The sequence below is a fragment of the Oryx dammah genome, unplaced genomic scaffold (assembly GCF_014754425.2).
Source record: "Oryx dammah isolate SB20612 unplaced genomic scaffold, SCBI_Odam_1.1 HiC_scaffold_3, whole genome shotgun sequence".
In the NCBI taxonomy this organism is placed as follows: domain Eukaryota; kingdom Metazoa; phylum Chordata; class Mammalia; order Artiodactyla; family Bovidae; genus Oryx; species Oryx dammah.
Window position 1 is genome coordinate 70,777,401 of NW_024070187.1, and position 23,006 is coordinate 70,800,406.

The window sequence follows — 23,006 nt, forward strand, 5'->3', positions numbered from 1 at the left end:
AGAACATGGTGAGGACCAGTAGTAATTTGGTCAGAAAGAAGATTGCCATCAGAAGAGAGTTGAAGATCTGGAAGCTGGCTCAGTTGTATCTGGTGACACAGTCCAGGCTTAATCATGTTACTGTGTGCCTGTAGCTGAGTGAAGAGGAGACTCTGAGAATTGAAGAATTGCAAGCTGGGAGGCCAGGATCAGGGAGGAATCCGTGGGACTTGAAATGGCAGAAAATAAGGTGGGAGAGGGAGGAGCGTGAGCCAACGGCAGAAAAGCTGGGGAAATGTGGGAGAAGATCTGAGAAGTAACTAGAAGATTAAGAAAACCAAAACAGGAGGATAATTAGATTTTCTGAGAAAAGAATGAGCCTAAATCAAGAGTGATTTAGGAGGTGTAATCTCTAAAATTTAGTGATGGATAAATTTAGTAAACTTGGGATGTAGAGGAATTTCCAAGTTTGTTTGAAGTGAATGAGTGGATGAATGAGGATATTAATACTATTTCTTTCTTTCTTTTTTTTGGCTGCACCATGGGGCATGTGGGATGTTAATTCCTTAACCAGGGATCAAACCTGAGCCCCTAGTCTTTTTATTTTTTTTTTTATTTTTGTTGTTGTTGTTTTTAAATTTATTTTTCTTACTTTACAATTCTGTATTGGTTTTGGCATACATTGACATGAATCCACCACGGGTGTACATGCGTTCCCAAACATGAACCCCCCTCCCACCCCCCTCCCCACAACATCTCTCTGGGTCATCCCCGTGTACCAGCCCCAAGCGTGCCATATCCTGCATCGGACATAGACTGGCAATTCGATTCTTACATGATATTATACATGTTTCAATGCCATTCTCCCAAATCATCTCACCCTCTCCCTCTCCCACTGAGTCCAAAAGTCCGCTATATACATCTGTGTCTTTTTTGCTGTCCTGCATACAGGGTCATCATTGCCATCTTTCTAAATTCCATATATATGTGTTAGTATACTGTATTGGTGTTTTTCTTTCTGGCTTACTTCACTCTGTATAATCAGCTCCAGCTTCATCCATCTCATCAGCACTGATTCAAATGTATTCTTTTTAGCGGCTGAGTAATACTCCATTGTGTATATGTACCACAGCCTGAGCCCCTAGTCTTAACCACGAGACCACCAAGGATGCCCTGCTACTATTTCTTAAGATAGGGAATATGGAAAACAGAACAAAAGTCCACCATTAACAAAGGGTTTGTTGAGGATGTTATATCCACAGGACATTCACATTGAAACTCCTAGTATGCAATGGAATATGTAATCTTTCCTCAGAAATATGGTCCTAGATGGATACTCACATTTGGAAATCATTGGAATATCCTGAGAACGGAAGCTCTGAATGTGGTAGGAGTTACTAGTGAGATTATGTAGATTGGAAAGAGAGGAGAACCAAAGACAGACCCTAGGAAATTGTCTTTTAAGGCACAGATGGAAGAAGAGGGTCTTTGAAAGAAACTGAGGAGGAGCAACCAAGGAGGAAAACCAGGAGATAAGGGAAGAAGAAAATGGTTTACCTTGTTCAGGTGTGTAACTACAAGCAGGTCATTTAAATACTTCTGACCTAGTTTCTGCATCCTCAAACAAGAGGTGAGGAGTATGAAAAAGCTTGTTAGGATTCTAAGGAAGACAGAGTGTGGGTTGTTTGTTCTTTGTGAGGGTCAGTTGGTTTTTCAAGTACATGTCTAATCTGGGCCAGGTACTGGAAAAGGCAAATTATCCTTGTGGTTTGGGCCAAGATGGGATATATCTAGCCATCAAAAGAAATTACACCTGCTAGTTTAAGGATAATTGAGAAAATTCAGGATACATATTCTGCTACATACTAATTTTGATTCTTAAAGTTTCAGTTATCTGCTCCTTTGGCCTTGCTTAATAAACATGTTTATTTTAGTTATCATTGCCTTCAGCTTCTCATTTGACAGTTTTCTGCTGGTGATGACTTCTTGAGCTCTGTTATGTACCACAAGGCGCACTCAGCTTTTAATCTTGCCAGAGTTTGGTCCCCATCTCATGAATGAACAGATTAAATCTGGGCATATATACCAAGCATGCAGAAAATGAAGCTTGCTTTCTAACCATGTCTTGTTGAGGTTTTCAGAAGTGAGTCATTTAGTTAAAGATCAAGTGGGTGTTTATATATAAGGGAGAAAACATTTGACCTGGCTCTTATGTAATAAGAGCTAGAGACATACTTTATAACAAAAGGGCTAGCCTTCTAAAGTATTCAATTCTAAGACAGTGTTTTGTTTTCAGTTTTTTGAAATACACATTTGCTTTTTTTTTTTAGGTGGCAAGAAAAGAAATATTGCTTTCAGGCGCCAGCGGATGCAGATTGATGAACCAGTCCCTCCCTCTGAAATCAGTTCATATCCAGTTCCTCAGCCAGATGACCCTTACATTGCAGATCTCCTGCATGTGGCTGATAACAGGTACATTAAAGAATTCTCTGTTGGCTTTAGTTAACCAATCACTTGGTTAGCCCTAAGTTTCTTGATGGTAGGGTTTTGTCTTCTTAACTAGCCTATCTCTGGTGTGTAGCACAGAACTTTGCACAAGCATTCAGTAAACACTTTCTGAATATATTCTGAATATAGAAAGTTTTCACTTGTTTTGAAATTTCATTTCAAGTAAATCATATCTGAGGTTTCTGTCTATATTTGCTTTAAAACAATTTAGTGCCACCTAGAGCCTATTTCAGTAGAGTTGCTTTGACAATCAGTTTTATCACTCAAGTAAATCTTCTACAGACTCTCTATTACTTCAGATTTTTCTCAAATGCCAGTAGCATGAGTAGACTTGTAACTGGCTTTGAAATTTTTGCTTCATGATTCTCTAGCTTTGTATGTTGGTGTTTCCTCAACTTGGAATCAGATGTAAATTCTATTTTAATTATAACTTCAATAAATTCTTTGGAAAAGGCTAGGTAAGTGTTCTCGGGATGTAAAGATGCAACTTTTGAGAAGCTTACAACCTGGTAAGAAGATGAGACAAGGGGAAATACACAGAATGCCACTGAGAACATCTTAAACGGTACAGAGGAGTGAAAGGGCACTAATGACAGCCTCTCTGGTCACGGCTGCAGAAACAGTGAAAAGTACAGAATACACTCGTGGAAATGGTTAGTGCAGCTAGCTTTTTACTTTGTAGATTATGTAGACAATATGAGAGAGTTTTCTACTTTATTTTTAATCTCTATAGCAATTAAAAAGAAAGACATTGGTTGGGGGACTAATTAAGGTCTTTAGCTCAGTTATTCTCACACAATATTTTGTATCTGTATTTATACACTTACTTGACTTTACCCATGAAATATTCTGTGTTTTGTTTTTCTGGTACTTATAAACTAGGACTTAGACAATATGTTAGTAGTATTTACCAAGTTTTAGAGGGCTCTGTATGTATTCGATTCAATGGACATGAACTTGGGGAAATTCTGGGAGATGGTGAGAAACAGTGAGGCCTGGGATGCTGCAATCCGTGGGGTCGCAAAGAGCTGCACACGACAGTGACTGAACAGCAACGTGTATCATTTTCTGCCTTTTTCTTTGCCTTAATATTCTTCTTTTCTATCAAGCCATCATAGGTGGCATTAGTCTCTTGATTATCTTATTTGTTGAATTTGCACATGCACATTTAACTGTGTTTAGAGTCATTCACGCATATATGAGTGTGGTTGCACACATACTGCTCTCCTACTCCTACATTAGTGGGTAATGTTGGTTCTAGTGATACTAATAGCAGGTACAAGCAGTGTTCAGCCATACTCTATCTACCCTATGGAAAAGCTCTCTTGAAATTAAACCTGGCTTCAGGCTTTATTTTTCTAGTACGAAAGTGATTGTGACTTGTTTTGTTAATGCTTGGCAAAGTGTGATGTAGTACAGTACATTTAGGATTCATATAATTCAGATGATTTAGACAAATCTTAATTCTCTTGGAATTAACAAGTTCCAGGGAAGAGTAGTTTTTTGTTTTTTGTTTTTTGCTGTAGTTACCTGGAAAATTGGTATTTCTCAGTATTTTTCTTCTCTCTAAGATTGTAAGATAGTTCATTAGAAAATACAGGGCCATGTGGGGTCAGAAAACATGTAGTCCCTTATTTCACTTAATAGTATTGTGAGTTTGGGACGCAATGCTTAGTTCCCTGAACCTAAGAATTGGCCACAGTACCCAGAAGAATTTGTCCTAAGGATCAGAATGCAGTAGGAGACATAATGTATCTGAGTTTCAGATTATTTACCACTCAGTTTTGTATCTGTTCTTATAGAATTAAATCTCTAAGATGATGCGCTCTGTGCTGTGGCCTGGGAACCCTTTGGCACAGCACCTCCTGCCTCACTGAGAAACAAAAAGTTGAGGGTTTTTAAAAGAAGGCATCTAATTTCACTTTTGTTATTTTGTATTTCTTATCAAAAATATATTGACATTACTTATAAATATGTTTCAGAATTCAAGAACTTCAACAAGAAGTCTGCCAGTTACAAGAGAAGTTAGCAATGATGGAAAGTGAACTGAGAGATTATAACAAGCAGGTAGGATTTTTTTATTTGCCTAGTTGGGATTGAGGTGAGTGTGCTGTGACTGTAAATAGAATTGGGTTATATTTAATATTTCTGATAACTGAGTTTTTAATACAGCTTTTCTTTTTAGTAAATTTGTTAATAGAATTTATAGATGGAATGGCTTAGATGGCTTCAGAACCTTAAGTCCTTTCCCTGCATTATGCATTGAGGTGAATAGTAGTGTGTTTTTTTTTTTTTTAAGGTGAATCATACATCTCCCCAAATATTATAACCATATTAACTGTTTCCATCTCAAGAGGTATTTTATTTGAAGTGTATTATGCTTTATAATAGTATTTTAAAAAACTTTTTTTACCCTTTCTGTAGATTTTATCGTTTTGAATATTTCTATGAAAGTTACTTTTCCGAGTTACCATGCTTGTTGAATGTTTTCTCTGTAAGCACTAGTACCCCATACGACAGTTTTCTAAAGAAGCAAGGGAATGAATAGATTCAGGGTTACATGAAAACTTTGAACAAGCTTTGTTCTTTTATACTTTTGGTGTCTTGGCTAAATTCTGATTTGGGTAATTACAGGCTTGCTTTCTTAATATGCTTACTGAAGTTTAAATCAGGTAACACGTTTTCCATATTCTGCACATAACTACGTTTTTTTTGGAGTAAAGAAATCTGCACAGGCCAATTTAGATGTAACCTATGTATTGGTATAAGTGCTAAGTTTATGAAGTACTTTGACGATCACTTGGATAAAATGGAGTTAAAAGGAATTGTAGTAGTGTCATCCAAAAAACTTACTTTATGGAGAGATGTTGAACATATCAAATATGCATATGAGATGAATATTAATTGATATTTTTCAATTTAGCTTCAGTCATCCTTTGATCACATTTTTTTCTAAGTACGTTATGATCATAAACTGACCAGTCTCTATTGTCTTCATGAGGTGGCTGAGGTGTTTGAAGAAAATAGCCTGACCATTCTGATTGAAATCACCAATTTAAGTGGTTATCAATCTTGATTGAGTCTACTCTGTTCTCTATCAGGTTTTTTTGTGTGGGGGAGTTTGTTCTGTTCTTCTCAGCATATATTCCAGATTTTACTGTTCTCTTCAAGCTCTTTGCATGGCCTGTAACACCCTCCTTCTCAGGATATCATCTTTTTCAGTTTCCTATCTCTGCTTTTCAAATGAGCAGTATTCACAGGTTCTCCTTAAGACTTAATGGGTAGGATGGTATTCTTCCTGTTTAAGGTTTTGTGCACTTGGCCCCGTTCCCTCTCTTCTCCTTAGGATATTGCTTTAATCAGTTATTCTTTAACAAACTTATTTGGCCATTTTAATGGCTATAAATTTTTTTCAGTCTTCATAACAGTACTGTGAGGAGATGCTTTTATCATCATCGCTAATACCCCTTAAAAAATCTTTGAATTACCTTTCCCCTCTTGCTGACTAAGGCCTTCTTCTCCCTCATGCATACTTCTCTTAAGGGTGTCTTACTCTTCTTTCTCTACTTCTTCACGTCCTGTTCACTTCTTAACCTTCTGTTGGCTTCTGTCCCCCACTATATAAGTTGGTCTAGTTACTGTTACCGTTGACATTAATTGCTGCATCCAGAAGGATACTTTTAAGTCTTCATTTTCCTGACTCACTCTGCAGTATTTGACATTATTGATCATTTCTCTTTGAAACTCTTCTGTGGCTTCATTTTCTTTCGGTTTTCCTTTTCTTGCCTTTTTTTTTTTAGCTCTTATAATATTGTCTTTGCTCTTTTGTCTGCCTGCTCCCTAAAATATCACCGATCCCCAAGGTTCTTTGACTTCTCTCCATGTTTTCTCAGATAGTCTCGTCTGCTCTCTTAGTTTATTACCTGAATGTTGATGACTCCCCAGTCTCTCAGGCTAACACTTCTCTGCTGAGTTCCATTCTGATATGCCCAGCTTGATACTGGCATTTCCACTTGGATGAATGGTGTCTGTACACATATGCCTAGTGCTGAACTTTCCAGCTTCTGTCTCACATTTGTTTCTCCTCCTGTATCCTCAGCTTTGATTGGAACCTTCAGTATCCACCCAAGCCAGCATTCTGTAGTCTTTATATATCTCAATCTCTACTCACCATGTTCTGTCAGTCCTTAAATGTACGTATTCTGTTCTGTCCCATCCCACTGTTTCTTAGGCTCTAATCATCTCTTGTACGTTCCTACAGTAGGTCTCCTTGCTTCTGGTCCTATCACACTCACCCTTTAGTCCTGAATAATATTTCTCCCTAGTGAAGTATACAGTGCCTACCATAGTTAGTTCCTGCCTAATTCTTTGGACTCATCTCCAACTATTAATTTCCCTTGCATGTTATAATTCAGTCATACCGAGTCATTTCTGCTCCCTTAAACATATCATGTTGCCTTGTGCTTCCCTGTCACTGCCTGGAATATCCCTCCTTTCTTCTCTGCCTACCATATTTTATAACATTTTTGGACTTATTTATTCCCTTGACTACTTTGGTACTGTATACATGTTTCTATTATTGTACCATTGAACAACATATTAAAGCAGTTATTGGCTTACTTTCCTGCTTTTCCTGTAAAGCTGTGTGTTCCTGAAAGTAAGGGATCATGTTTTGTTCATCTTTGTATATTTAGAACTTTGCTCAATAATTGTTTGTTAAATTGAATACTTGGTTTTTGTTTTTGATTTTCTTTTTTTTTGAAAAGAAAACCAGAGTTTGAAAATGTGTGTGTTTTTCTAGATTCTTGTGTGGGAATTCATGGTTGGTAGTGATGTTTTTGATTGTATATCTGTTTTTTTCTAAATAATAGATAGTAACGCAAATTCAGTCCGGCCTCATATCCTTTTTAATACTGAGTTTCAGTAGCAAATCATTTTCTTTTTGTTTTATATTCATTTGTTTATCTCCCATTTATTTTACCAGGCACTGAAGTAGTTCAGACTCAGTTCTAGGACTTAGTTTCTTTTTGTATAAACATTGCCTAATCTTAGAGGAGAGAAGAAACAAAACATAAAATTGGGAAGAATCGCTTCAGTAAAAATACTTATGAAACCTGTGTTGACAGTTCTTAGGTTGAGATTTTGTGTATATTTTTGCTCTGCGTAAATGGATCTCATAATACCATTTATGTGTCAGTAACATATATGAGTGTTAATCTTTTGTATACATCGTGGGCCAAAAGAAAAATGGAAGTATATTCAAATAAACATTTGTCCAGTGTTAATCATTTCAGTTCAAAACCATATCTTTGAAAATGATAGCACAACTTTATGTTTTCAGATTGAACTTAGAGAACGAGAGATAGAACGACTGTCGATTGCATTGGATGGGGGTCGCTCCTCTGATATCCTTTCTCTGGAGACTAGAAATAAAGCCAACGAAAAGCTTATTGCTCATTTAAATATTCAGGTAATGACTTTTATAATTATTTCACTGAGCATATAAAGTTGTAAGTGTTTTTAATGGTCTTTGGGTTTATAAAGGTGAAAGGGTTGTTTAGTTGGGTGTTATCTACAGCAGAAAAAATTTCATAGAGTCAGAGTATCCAAAATTGGGTACAGCTGTTGAAAAATCCTGTTTTTATATTTAATGAGGTGTAGGAATTGATATACCACAGTGTTACGTGTTTAAAAGAAGAGAATAAACTATAGGTAAAAAGTAATCCTCAATTTGCTTTAAAAATTGTGTATATACATTCAGAGAGAGAAAACACTAGAAGAAACTATGCCAAAATACACTAATAAAGGTTTATCTTTGTGTGGTGACATAGTCTTCTCTATGATTTTCTCAAAAATTTTCAAAATTTTTTCAAAATTTGTATTTCCTTTATAATATAAAAAATATTATTTTAAAAATAAATATAAAAATTAAACCTAGAGTTTCTGTTTAACTCTGTAGTAGTTTGCCTTGCCATGCATTTGACCTAAGAATGAAAGAGCAAGGGACTTCTATGAAACATGACAAATGACCTTTAGAAAATTTTTTTTTTAACCGAAGTATAGTTGAGTTACAGTGTGTGTTAGTTTCTGGTATGCAGCAAAGTGATTCAGTTATCCATATTATATGTGTAATATTTTTCATATTCTTTTCCATTGTGTTTTTTTTGTTTGTTTTTAACTGCACCAGGTCTTCTGTGCTGCACATGGGCTTTGGTTTCAATGGTTGGGGCTACTCTCTAGTTGCAGCGCACAGGCTTCTTGTTGAGGTGGCTTCTCTTCTTACCAAGCTTGAGCTCTAGGGCACACAGTCTTTAGTAGCTGCAGCGGGTGGGCTCACTAGTTGCATTTTTCAGGCTTAGTTGCCCCATGGCATGTGGGATCCTAGTTTCTAGAGGAGGGGTTGAACTGGTGTCCCCTGCTTTGGCAAGTGGATTCTTAACTACTGGACCACTAGTAAAGTCCTTCCATTGTGTTTTATTACATGTTATTGAATATAGTTCCCTGTGCTATATGGTAGAACTTTGTTTTATATACAATAGTTTGTATCTGCTAATCCCAAACTCCTAATTTATCCCTCCCCAATCCTCTCTCCCCTTTGGTACCCATAAGTTTGTTTTCTGTGTCTTTGAGTCTGTTTCGGTTTTGTAAATAAGTTCATTTGTATTTTTTTTATTCCACATATAAGTGATATCATATGGTGTTTGTCTTTTTTCTGACTTCATTTAGTATGATAATCACTAGGTCCACCCATGTGTCTATAAATGGCATTATTCCATTCTTTTTTATGGCTGAATAATATTCTATTGTACATACACACACACACTACATCATCTTTATCCATGCATCTGTCAAGGACATTAGGTTGTTTCTATATGATCTTTAGAAATTTAGATATCACTGCTGCCTGGACTGCAGCCAGAGTAGATTAAGTCCCAAATATTAGCATAGCTCTTGAGCAGTGCTATTCAGTAGAAATAGGATATGAGCCACATATGTCATTTAAAATTTCCTAGTAGTCTGATTAAAAAAAGTAAAAACAAAACAAGTGAAATTAACTTAATAATGTATCTACTTAAATATATCCAAAATATTATCGTTTCAACATGTAGTCGATGTTGTCAAAAATCATTGGCATATTGTACTATTTTTTTATACTAAGTCTTTGGACTCCTCTTTGTATTTATAGCACACCTCTGGACTAGCCACGTTTTAAGTGTTTAGTAGACATATGCAGATGCTAGTGGCCACTGTATGGTACAGCACTCCAGACTAATATTATCATCATAATGGTAATCTTGTCATATATTTAGAACTCTATGTTGGGAAAAGGTTCACACAAATTTCTTACTTATCCTTTCCTTCCATGCTTGAAAACTGAAGACATATATATTTTTATTAAACCACACATCAGCAGTTTTACAAATCAAGACAATATAAATTTGAAAATGTAAAATAGCTGGAGTTTTAACTTTCAGTATTTTAAAAAACATAGTATTTTGAAATATTTTGAAAGTTCAGTATTTGATAATTTTTCAGTTTATTAACTTGTGAATTACAAATTCAATTTAGGTTGACTTTCTTCAGCAAGCTAATAAAGACCTGGAAAAGCATATACAAGAGCTTATGGAAACCAAGGAAACAGTAACATCTGAAGTTGTTAATTTAAGTAACAAAAATGAAAAACTCTGCCAGGAATTAACTGAAATAGACCAGTTAGCACAGCAGTTGGAAAGACATAAAGAAGAAGTGCTCAAGACTGCTGACAAAGAACTTGAGGAAGCAAAGGTACATCTAGGCTCTGAGGGTGCGCGTTAATTCTCCTAGAGAGGAGTGAGCTAGAGTTCTTTTGCTATCCTATCCAGGTCCTTTGGTTTGTTTTGTAATTCACGTTTTTTTAAGTGTTATTTACATGCTCTAAATGTTTGCACTTTCTCCAGTTGTTTGCTTATCTTTCTGAGCCACATCTATTCTTATGGCAATTCTCCAGATTCCTTCCTCTTTTCATTCAGGATTTTCATCTGTCCTTTCTCTGCATTATGAGCAGGCTTCTGAAGTTTGTCCTCTAGGTCATTATATGCTCACGAACCCGTTAAAGGTATTTTTTGAAACTATGTATGTCCTTGCACATTTTTAAGTTGGTAGCTAACATTTTTCATCTTTAAATAGATGCAAAGGATGTACTTTCTAATCAGTTGTAAAGATTGATCTCTTAAAATAAAATTGTCGTATTGTTCCTATAAATATAGCCAGTAGAATCCAAATGACCTTTCTTGAAATCCCTACAAAACTGTATCTAATAAGATACATACATATTTTTTATCTTATTGTAACATATTTTATGCTTGAATATCTTTTTATGATAACTGTCAAATGTCTCTGCAATTAAAAACATACATGAATTGAATTTTTTTAATTTAAAAGTATCCTGTGACTATAAGGTTCAGAATGTTAGCATTTTCCTGTAAAACGTGTTATAATTATTAGTAGTCTGTGGATCAAAGTGACAGATGTATCACAAATGTTGGTAAATACTTACCAAATAAAAAAGTAAAATGGTACTGAAAATATATCTTTTAGTAAGATATAATGTGAGAAAATAGCATCTTAATTAAAGGCTTTGACCAGCCCCAACATTAAGGTGTTGTCTGGTACTTCAGAAGTTATTTATATGTACAAATATAGTATGAAATTAGAAGCTTGCCTTTCTTTTGAAAAATGGGCAAAAGGCAATTGTGGAAGGGTAGGTGGGAAAGAAGAATTCACATGATACCTAGACCACAGGTTTTCAGGTAGATAATTTTTAAGAAGGATATTTGCAAATTAACAATCGAGATATTGATTTCATAGAACTGTATGTATATGATAGTTTTGCATAATACTTGGATAATCTTTATATTATCCCAAGCATGAGTATAACCTATTAATAATTTTAAGATCACTACTTTACATCAACTAAATAAAATGAATTAATCTTATACAGTGTCTCCATTAATTAGTAGAATAGAAAGAAACTACCTTAACATAATAAAGGCCATATGTGAAAAGCCGAGAGCTAACATCATGCCCAGTGGTGAAAGACTGAAACCTTTTCCTCTAAGATTAGAAACAAGACTAGGATGTCCATTCTCCCTGCTTCTGTTCAACATAGTACTGGAAGTCTTGGTCAGAGGAATTAGGCAAGAAAAAGAAGTAAAAGGCATTCAAATGGGAAATAAAGAAGTAAAGTTTTGTTTCCAGATGAGATGATATGTGTAGAAAACCCTAAAGACGCCAAAAAAAAAAAAAAAAAAAAACAGAACTAATAAATTCAGCAAACTTGCAGGATACAAAATCATTGCGTAAGAATCTGGGTGCATTTCTATATTAAAATCCAAAAAAAATTAAGAAAATAATCCTATTTACAGTAGCGTCAAAAAGAATAAAGATCTCAGGGATAAACTTAACCAAGGAGGCAGAAGACTTGTATACTGAAAACTGTAAAACACTGCTGAAAGAATTTAGAGACAGAAATAAATGGAAAGACATCCTGTGTTCATGGATTGGAAGACTTTATTGTTTGAATGCCCCTACTACCCAAAACAATCTGCAGATTCAGTGTGATCCCTCTCCAAATCCCAGTGATATGTTTTTTTACAAAAAGAGGAAAAAAAAATCCTAAAATTCATATGGATCTCAAGGGACCCAGAATAGCCAAAGCAACCTTGAAAATGAAGAAAACATAATTAGTGCAATTTTTAAAAATTGTTTATTTTACCAGGTCTTGGTTGTGGCATGTGGGATCAAGTTCCCTGACCAGGGATCAAACCTGGGCCCCCTGCATTGGGAGCATGGAGTCTTAGCCATTGGGCCACCAGGGAAGTCTCAATTAGTGCAGGTTTAATTTTGCTTTTGGGACTTTAGTTTCTTTGCAGTATTTCTGTCTTGTTGCTTTCCTTTTCTACTGTGTTTTGCATATTCTGCCATGTGTGCACAACATACTGAACACAGTTTCACATGTCACATTGGCAGTAGTCGAGAATGACAACTTGGCTCCGTAAAAGATTCCTGTTAGGTCATAATATTTTAATCCTGGCATTCAGCACTCTTAGTTGCCATTCAGAGGATCCAGGTTGATCGTCTCCTGGATGAGGGCATGGCAACCCTCTCCAGTATTCTTGCCTGGAGAATTCCATGGACAGAGGAGCGTGGTGGGCTACAGTCCATGGGGCAGCCAAGAGTTGGACACAACTGAGCGACTAAGCACAGCACAGGTTGATAGTAGTGGGTGGTGAAAGAGCTAATAGGATAGGCAAGTCAGGAAATGACAGGGCCGTAAGAGGAATCCCAAAAATCAAGGCTCAGGAAAAGTCCTGCAGGTATACAGACAGAAGATTTCCAAGGGGCTCTCTTGTTACACATGTCACAAATAGGTCCCTGTAAGCATTCAGGATACCAGAAATTAAAGAGAAACCTAAACGTTGCCTCCTCTTCATTGAAACTGAGACATAGAGCTGGCTAAAGCTTTAGCTCACTGATGACAGGGAACATAAATTACTCAAAAATGACTTGGCCTCATTTTCACTGTCACTTATTGTTAAGTATTCTTGACTTTTAGGTATGTACCTAATAAGCTTTTTATTCCTAGAAAGAGATTAAAAAAAAACTTTCTGAAATGCGGAATCTTGAAGAAACGATGGGAAAACTTCAACTGGTGAGTAGGTTTTGTATTAAATTGCCAGAATTTTCATTAAGAAAAATTTTATGTTTTATTTTACTTTTTTTTTACTAATTATAATTTACCTATCATAATATTTACTGTTTTAAGTGTACAGTCCAGCGGTTTTGGTATAGATACACAAAGTAGTGCAGCCATCACTACTAATTCCAGAACATTTTAATCACTCCTAAAAGAAACCTCATACCCATTAGCAGTCACTCCTCATTTTCCTCTGCTCAACCTCAGACAACCACTAATCTGCTTTCTGTCTCTGTCATCTATAATTTGCCTATTCTAGATATTCTATGTAAATGAAATTATACAATATGTAACCTTTTATGTGTGACTTCCACTTAACCCATTGTTTTCAAGGTTCATGGGTATCATAGCATGTGTCATTACTTCTTTTTTATGGCTAGTAATATCCCATTGTATTATATATATGGTTACATTTATATTTTATAAATCTTTTTTATATTTCTAGAAATTAAAAAAAATTTATTGTAATAGAGTTGATTTACAATGTTCTGTTAGTTCTAGATGTACACAGAGTGAGTCAGTTATAATATACATATATCCACTCTTCTTTATAGATTCTTTTATATATATAGGCCATTACAGAGTATTCAGTAGAGTTCCTTGTGCTATACAGTAGGTCCTTATTAATTTTCATGTCACTCCCAATCTCCCAATTTATCCCTCTTCCTGCTTACCCCCGGCTAACTGTTAGTTTGTTTGCTACATCTATAACTGTATATCTGTTTTGTAGATAAATTCATTTGTACCCATTTTTTAGATTCCATATATAAGCAATACCATATGATATTTGTCTTTCTCTCACTTATTTCAGTCAGTATGTATATTTGTATCCTTCTTTAATCTCATATATAATAGGTAGCAAGTTACACTCAAATTTGGAAAGCCTGTTAGGAATTTTATATTATTTAAATGACTTCATGACTCATCAGTTTACTAATATTAAAACTGATAATTACTTGATAAAATGGTTGACCTTTATTTTTAAAAAACTCAGTTTTCTTTTAATTATTTTGCTTGGCATTATAAACCATCTTACTAGTCATATTGTTCATTCTGGTGGTCTTCAAATGAGAAAACTAGTAAGCATCCCAGCATAAACCTGGATGTAGCCTAACCTAGATATAATCTTATAGTCTAGAACCGGCAGAAAGAATGTCTTGCGTACAAGTAGAAATTCCTAGGCGGTCACCTGATAGATTATTGAGAATTTTTTAATAGCTTGTTAAATTGGATGAGTCTCCATTAATATTGGAAACAAAGACTAGTACTAACTTCAAAGTTTTCTCATTAATTATACTCTTTTTACAGTCTAGTGGTAATATTCTGGTGGCAATCATGAGGCAAATTAAAAAGCGAAGCCTTTTGTGATACACTGGCTCACAGTAGGTGTTCAGATACTTAACTGGTTTTTGTATGTTCACTATGAACAGTGTATCACAGTGACTTTCAATTTTATCCAACTACTTTATCAGGTAGTCAGTTCAGCTGAACACTGAATAATTAGCTAAACCTGCTAGATATTGTCCACTCTTGAGTTTCATAGATACGTAAAATTGTCCCATGAAGTCAGGAAATGTAAAGTAGATGTTTTGATGTTGTTTTCACTATAGTGAAAGCTCTGTGAGGACAGGAATTTTTGCTGTTTGTTCACTGCGGTTTGTAATGCACACTGTTTGCAGTTGTATGTGATTTATAATATTGTCTCTGAACTGTGACCAAGTTTCAGTATTGTTGCCTGACAGCAAGATGTAGTTACTTTCTGACCTTTCTTATTTTTTCCATTGGTATTACATTTTATGTATTTTTAAGATAAATGCTAACAATATTATTAGCTAACATTTAAGTACTTGCCATGTGCTAGACACTGTACAGAGTGTTTCACAGTCATAGCATCAGCCAGAGATGACTCTATAGATGAATCATTCATAGATGAACCCTCGATGTCCAGGTGCTGGTTTTATCCCCATTGTGCAGGTGAGACTGAGAATAACCCTGTACTTATGTATACCTGTGGTAGTCTTAGAGCACTGTCTTTACTTTTGCTTTTCTTTAAACATAAAAACACTTTAAAATTTTTTATTGAACAAGTCGTATTCACTTTTCTGAAAGACAATGTGCTAAACAAATTAAAAGAAAATAAAATCCAATAATTCTACTACTTTAGAAAGGAGCACTGTTGAGTTTGGGTTTTATGATGCTTTTAGCCTCAATTGAGAATTAACTTTAATTGAAATGGTATATATTTGGCTGACTAAAAGTATGTGTATGTGAATTACTGTTAAATAAATGTGTTTTCATGTTTTGTAAAGTTGCTAGAAATCTTAATTTTAGTATTAAAATTTTCAGGAGTTAAGCTTATGTCATAAAGAAAAGGAGAGGCTGAGTGATGAACTCCTTATAAAATCAGACCTGGAAACTGTTGTTCATCAGCTTGAACAAGAAAAGCAAAGACTTAACAAAAAAATTGAAAGTTTTGCAGTTACAGGTAAAATATAAAATGTTAATAACTTAAAAAGTATGATTTCTTCTTAATGTTTTATTTTTAGTAGTAGATGATGTTTCTTTTTTATTTATTCATTCAATAAATATTTGTTGAGTGTTTGCTGTGTATCAGAAACCAGACTAGGCACTGAGATAGAGTAGAAAATCCCTCTCCCTCAAGGACCTTATAGGAACCTTTTATATTGTGACTAGTTGGTACAGGGAACCCCGAGAGAATATTTTCCAATGTAAATTTATCTTTCTTTGAGACACATGATAATAGAATTAAGACTGTGAGGAACACCATTATGAAATAGTGGGAAATTGAAGTACAGAATCTTTTTAAGTAAATACAGTTTTATCACCTTCAGGTACACACACACACACACACTCTTACACACTTGAAATAGGCAAACTTTCTGCCAGGTACCTTATCCTAAATGAATTGGTTTAAGGAACATGTAAGAATTCATTCATTCATTTGACAAATGTTTATGAGCCGGTAGTGCTGGGATGTATAAGGTAAACAAGATACACAGGCCCACTGCTCTTGTGGAGGCTTTAATCTAGTCAGAGAGACAAACTGGTAGCACATAAGTGAAGAAATTAATTTCAGATGGTAAGGGCATTAAATAAAATGGGAGGGTATGCTACAGATCAGCTGATCAAAGGGCTTAGTGATGGAAAGCAAGCCATATGACAATCTGGGGCAATTTTCCAGGCAGAGGGGATGGCAAGTGCAGAATCCTGGTGCCATCAAACTCCATGTGTCTGAGGAAGTGAAGGAAAGCCAGTGTGCTATTTTAAGAAGATGCTGTATCCTAGGCTCTTCAGCATCTATGGGATTAATCTATCTGACCCCTTCTCTGCTTAACCAGCTGTATGACTTGAGCATGTTACTCAGCGTTGCTTCAGTTTCCCTATCTGTGTGGTTAAGATGGCACCTAACCCAGAAAAGGTTGTTATGAGGATTAAATGAGTTCATATATTATTAAAGTGCTTAGGGGATGCTGGGAGGGATTGGGGGCAGGAGGAGAGGGGACGACAGAGGATGAGATGGCTGGATGGCATCACCAACTTGATGGACGTGAGTTTGAGTGAACTCCAGGAGTTGGCGATGGACAGGGAGGCCTGGCGTGCTGCAATTCATGGGGTCGCAAAGAGTCGGACACGACTGAGCGACTGAAATGAACTGAACTGAACTGAGGTCTACATTTGAAAGTTTGCAATATTGCTTCCTTTCATGCTATCTCTATCCTGCCATTTCAGCATAATCTTTCAGATACCTGAAACTCCCTTGTTTCTTTGTTTTGAATGCATCCTCCTACCCCAAATCCAGCCATGGATCAACTAAAACATTTACTCGTGAGCAGCTAAGCACTGCTTGCATGTGCCCCAGTTGAGTTCAGTTCAGTCACTCAGTCGTGTCCGACTCTTTCAGACCCCATGGACTGCAGCACGCCAGGCCTCCCTGTCCATCACCAACTCCTGGAGTTTATTCAAACTCAGGTCCATTGAGTCGGTAATGCCATCCAACCATTTCATCCTCTGTCATCCCCTTCTTCTCCTGCCTTCAGTCTTTCCCAGCATCAGGGGCTTTTCCAATTATTCAGCTCTGCGCATCAGGTGGCCAAAGTAGGAGTTTCACCTTCAGCATCAGTCCTTCCAATGAATATTCAGGACTGATTTCCTTTAGGATGGACTGGTTGGATCTCCTTGCAGTCCAAGGGACTCTCAAGAGTCTTCTCCAACGCCACAGTTCAAAAGCATCAATTCTTCGGCGCTCAGCCTTCTTCACAGTCCAACTCTCATACCTATACATGACCACTGAAAAACCATAGCTTTGACTAGACGAACCTTTGTTGTCAAAGTAATGTCTCTGCTTTTTAATATGCTATCTGCTAAGTTACTTCAGTCATGTCCGACTCTGTGCGACCCCATAGACGGCAGCCCACCAGGCTCCCCCGTCCCTGGGATTCTCCAGGCAAGAACACTGGAGTGGGTTGCCATTTCCTTTTCCAACGCGTGAAAGTGAAAAGTGAAAGTGAAGTTGCTCAGTCATGTCCGACTCTTAGTGACCCCATGGACTGCAGCCTACCAGGCTCCTCTGTCCATGGGATTTTCCAGGCAAGAGTACTGGAGTGGGTTGCCATTGCTTTCTCCGAATATGCTATCTAGGTTGGTCATAACTTTTCTTCCAAGGAGCAAGTGTGTGCCCCAGACAGTAGCAATAGCATTGGAAGTTACATGGTCCCGAACCACAGTGCCCCCTTCAGTGAGATATGGAGATCTTACTCTATATTCCTGTTTGATCTCCCACTCTGCAGGGAACATATAACCCCATTCTGAGTAGATGATCTTACCTCAGTTTTCCTAAAAGAACAAGCTGTCAGGGAGGCATTCCATGTTTCCTGGCCCCAGATCTTGAACTGGTCCACCCTTATCTTCCCTGTTAGAGCAGAGCCATTTGGCTTTTATGATAGGCCACTGGCTCCATCTGTTCTCTAGGCAAGAGAGTCTCCAGGCAAGAGTGCTGGAGTAGGTTGCCATTTCCTTCTCCATGTAGCACCTCAGTCCTCTCCGGTTTGCTTCTCTCCTCTACTTCACGGATAAAACTGCTCTTGTTACGGTCTCCTGTCACCTCCATTATGCTAAATACAGTGAACACTCCTCAGTTTACCTGACTTACTGTTTAAGGCGTTTGCCCATTCCTTCAGCTCTCTTGCTTTCTTAATCTCTCTGGTCACTCCTTAGAATGAATTCTGCTGTTCATCCTCTGGATTGAATTGCATGCTGTTCTTTTGTGGTTCTTGTCCTGCTACAATTAGAATAATTATTTGACCTTGGGCATGTTTTTCATACTTGTATTCTTAGCTCATGCTGAGCATACAGTAAATGCTCAGTAATTATCTGTCAAATGAATGAAAGAAGATTGTAAGTGAATCGGAATATGTCTTGAAAATCACTTCATGCTTTCGAATTGTAAGGAACATCAATTAAATTAGAGTGAGCTGTACAAAATTCCCAATATTAGGCAACTTTTGGCTTCCCAGGTGGTCCTAGAGGTAAAGTACCTGCCTGCCAGTGCAGGAGACATGAAAGATGGGGGTTCCATCCCTGGGTTGGTAAGGTCCCCTGGAGGAGGGCATGGCTACCCACTCCAGTATTCTTGCCTGGAGCATCCCGTGGACAGAGGAGCCTGTTGGGCTACAGTCCACGGGGTCGCCAAGAGCCAGACACGGCTGAAGCGACTCAGCGCGCATGCACGTGCACAGGCGACTGTTGACCCCTGAAAAGGTAGTTTCTATGGTGAAAGTGAGTGAGTGTGCTTGTTTGGGGAAAGACTAGTTGTTTTGTGTATACTGTGTTAAATTTAAGCTTAATGTCAAAGTCACATATTATAACCAGTTTTAACAGGTAAATTTTCTTTTAGTGCATTTTCAGGTCACCAGAGAGTAAGTACCAGGTGATAATTTATTGTTCACTATGTAGTACTAAATAGTACCCAGACTGTATATGACAAAAGCAGGACTTGACTTATTGGATTTTATTTAAACTTTTAATATAATTTTTGGTTCTTTTTTTTTCTCTTTCAGCATTTACCTCTTTGATATTTGGCAGTTGTAGGTGATATGCAAAACAGCTAATGATTTTTAGTAGCTTTCATTGTAAAAATTATTGATATAATTTATTTGGCTGATTATACATTTTATATGCAACATTGTTTTAAGATTTTATTACTTTAATTTGCAGAAAGAGAACTCACTGTGGAAGTTGAGAGGATGAGACTAGAACACGGAATAAAACGACGAGACAAGTCACCTTCTCGTTTAGATACATTTCTGAAAGGTATAGAAGATGAACGAGATTTTTATAAGAAAGAACTAGAAAAACTCCAACATATAATACAGCGAAGATCTTGCTCTAGAAGTCATTCTACATGTGAAAAAATGCCAGTATTTAAAACACTAGAAAAGGTAATATCTCTTTGTGAGTGTTTGATAAGGCAAGAAAGATCTTTATGAGCAAACTTTTGATTTATTATTGTAATAATGTAATGTTACTCATACTTATTTTTAAGAAGTCTTTCTTAATTTTCATTTTTGTAGTCTTCTGTGACCTTCTGTGACTTTAGGAACACTGCATTAATTAGGAAAACTACTTAAGAACAAAGTATAACGTACTGATTCCTGGAAATTAAGGGAGATTAAGTAGCTAATTATATATATGGGAAGAGTGCACGGGCATCTGAGCTTCCAGAAACTGGATCCAGGAACTCCTGCTACTGGACACTTCCTCTCTTTCTAATCTTTACATTTGGTATCAGCTGCATTTTCTCTCTCTGAGTAGAGTGGCTTTGTCTATATGGCAGGCTACATGGCTTCATGCCATTCCCAGCCTTGAACCCGTCAGAAAGGCAGGCCACATTGTCCAGACCAGGCATCTTCCATGATGACTGTGCAGCAGGAAAGGGTAAATGATGGCAGTGAGCACCGGACAGATCATCCCCTTTGTCCACCACAAGCACGTTTGCAACCTGATGGTCTAAAGATGTATACAGTTAACGATGATGCATAAGAGAGTAAAGGAGAAGGCAAAGGCACCCCACTCCAGAGTTCTTGCCTGGAGAATCCCAGGGACAGGGGAGCCTGGTGGGCTGCCATCTCTGGGGTTGCACAGAGTCGGACATGACTGAAGCGACTTAGCAGCATAAGAGAGTAAAAACATGTCCTCATTTTATGTCTTAATTATTTTCAACATTTTATGACTATCATTTGGCTTCTTTAGATTTTTCTTTCTTTTAAACGTTGGAATTAGAGTATTCCTGGAGGCTTCTATGACCCTAACATTATCTATATACTGGATAAAATTAGAGAAGTTGGAAGTACAGTCATTAAAACTCAGGACATTTGATTTTAGACTTGGCTGCATTTCCCAACTCTGTCATCTTTTTCCTGAAGACCTTCTGCCTACTGCCAAGTGGTTTTGAGACATTTTCTGATTAGACTGCTTTTTAACCTCATTGGCTTGTGACTGAATTTGATTTAGAGTGTTAAACACTGCTTTGTTATCTGTTAAGAGCACAATGAATTGGTGGGAACATACAGTGTAAGTTAACTTGTATATACTGAGTTGTTTTTTAAGCTCCATATATACTTAGGAATCAAGAAAAATAAATCACTGAATTGATCACCTTCATTGTGTGGAACAGTCTTCTTCAAAAATGCTGATTAGTTTAATCAACTTATTAAGTAGAACTAAGTGGATAAGTGTCTGAATACTTTTAAATATTGGATTTGTTTGCTTGGTTGAAAGATAAGTTGAGATACGGGTTAGGTACTGGTAAAATCAGGAGAAGCCTTCCCCCCTTCATCTTATTTAGTTTCTTGAAAGTTCTAATGATACCTGACATAATTCATTTTGTAAAGTTTAGAAAGTTGGGACCTTGGTAGCATTTTAGAGTCCCAGTAGTAAATTTCAGGCGTGGTAGGGAATAATGGGTGATGTACATGAGTGAAATGGGTGGAGTGAATGAGTGTGAGTGCTGTGAACTAAGGAGTAAATTCCAGCCTAAAACTGGGTGTTTTAAACATGTTTAGAAACAGTTGTTGGCAGACAACATAAACCTCTCTCAAGCTAGATTTGGTACAGGCTGAGTTTTCTTTTTTTTTTTTATTTTTTTTACTTTACAATTCTGTATTGGTTTTGGCATACATCGACATGAATCCACCACGGGTATACATGCGTTCCCAAACATGAACCCCCCTCCCACCCAGGCTGAGTTTTCAACCCCTGCTTTTTATAGCAAATTGTTGGGCAGAGTTTCCTGGGATTGCTGCAACTCAGAAAAAATATTGACATTTTTCATATCAGTGATTTTTGTCAACAAGATACCCAATGGTTCTATGTTATCTGTGTAGGGACAGCACTGGTCTCTTTGACCTTGTACTCACCAGACTTCCAGATGTGAGTTTTGAGTATAGTGTAATGGGAAATGCTTTGGAGTTGGAAACCTTATAGAAGCTTCAACTCCACACACTGGCTTTATGACCTTAGACAAGTCACCTAACTCATGGAGCCCTGGCTTCCTCATTTGCAAAGTGAGGAATGTGTCTACAACCTCTAATGAAGATTACATGACATAATTATGTATAAGGGTCCAACATAACACCTAGTTCCTAGTAAATGTTTTATTTCTTTATTATTTGCTGGTTCAAAGCACATCTGCTGCTGCCAAGTCGCTTCAGTCGTGTCCGACTCTGCAACCCCATAGACAGCAGCCCACCAGGCTCCTCTGTCCCTGGGATTCTCCAGGCAAGAACACTGGAGTGGGTTGCCATTTTCTTCTCCAAAGCACATCAGGGGTAGGTAGAAATATAGGTTTAATTCAGTAGATGTATACTGAGAGCATGCTGTGAATGTGGCATCCAGGATACAAGATGAAGAAGACCTATTTCCTATTCTCTGTCTAGCATTGTGGGTATGTGTGCATGAGTTTGGCTGCATGTACGTCTGTGTTTAGGAAAAATGGAGTGATAAAAGGGAATTACTAACACAAATACATACATACAAGACATATTTAGAGAAGTGGGGAATTCATTCATTTTACTGAGTTACATGCTAAGCACCGAAGATGTGGTGAGAAGGACCTACTGTGTCTCTGAGGGCATTTGCATTTTAGTGGTGGTGGTGGTGGTTTAGTCCGTAAGTCACGTCTGACTCTTTGTGACCGCATGGACTGTAGCACACCAGGCTTCCCTGTCCTTCACCATCTTCTTGAGCTTTCTCAAACTCATGTCCATTGAGTCAGTGATGCCATCCCACCATCTCATCTTCTGTCATCTCCTTCTTCTGCCTTCTGTCTTTCCTGGCATCAGGGTCTTTTCCAATGAGTTTGCTCTTCACACCAGGTGGCCAAAGTATTGGAGCTTCAGCTTTAGCATAAGTCCTTCCAGTGAATATTCAGGGTTGATTTCCGTTAGAATTGAGTGGTTGGATCTCCTTGCTGTCCAAGGGATTCTCAAGAGTCTTCTCTAGCATCACAATTCGAAAACATCAATTCCTGAGCTCTCAGCCTTCTTCATGGTTCAACTCTCACATCTGTACATGACTACTGGAAAACTAGCCTTGACTATACAGACCTTTGTCAGTGAAGTGATATCTCTCTTTTTAATACCCTGTCTAGGTTTGTCATAGCTTTTCTTCCAAGGAGCAAGCATCTTTTGATTTCATGGCTGTAGTCACCATCCACAGTGATTTTGGAGCCCAAGAAAATAAAATCTGTCACTCTTTCCACTTTCAC

At 37.2% G+C, this 23,006-nt stretch overlaps 1 protein-coding gene across 2 annotated transcripts in view; it reads left to right on the forward strand.

Moving 5' to 3' along the window:
• The window catches only part of CEP135 (centrosomal protein 135), a 74,435-nt gene that overhangs the window by 7,403 nt on the left and 44,026 nt on the right, over positions 1–23,006 (forward strand). For both annotated transcript variants that reach the window (XM_040238250.1, XM_040238252.1), the window contains exons 5-11: positions 2,310–2,451; positions 4,470–4,554; positions 7,829–7,957; positions 10,057–10,272; positions 13,112–13,177; positions 15,569–15,707; positions 19,457–19,680. In XM_040238250.1, the coding sequence (XP_040094184.1) occupies positions 2,310–2,451; positions 4,470–4,554; positions 7,829–7,957; positions 10,057–10,272; positions 13,112–13,177; positions 15,569–15,707; positions 19,457–19,680 (1,001 nt within the window). The remainder of the gene's footprint in view (positions 1–2,309; positions 2,452–4,469; positions 4,555–7,828; positions 7,958–10,056; positions 10,273–13,111; positions 13,178–15,568; positions 15,708–19,456; positions 19,681–23,006) is intronic.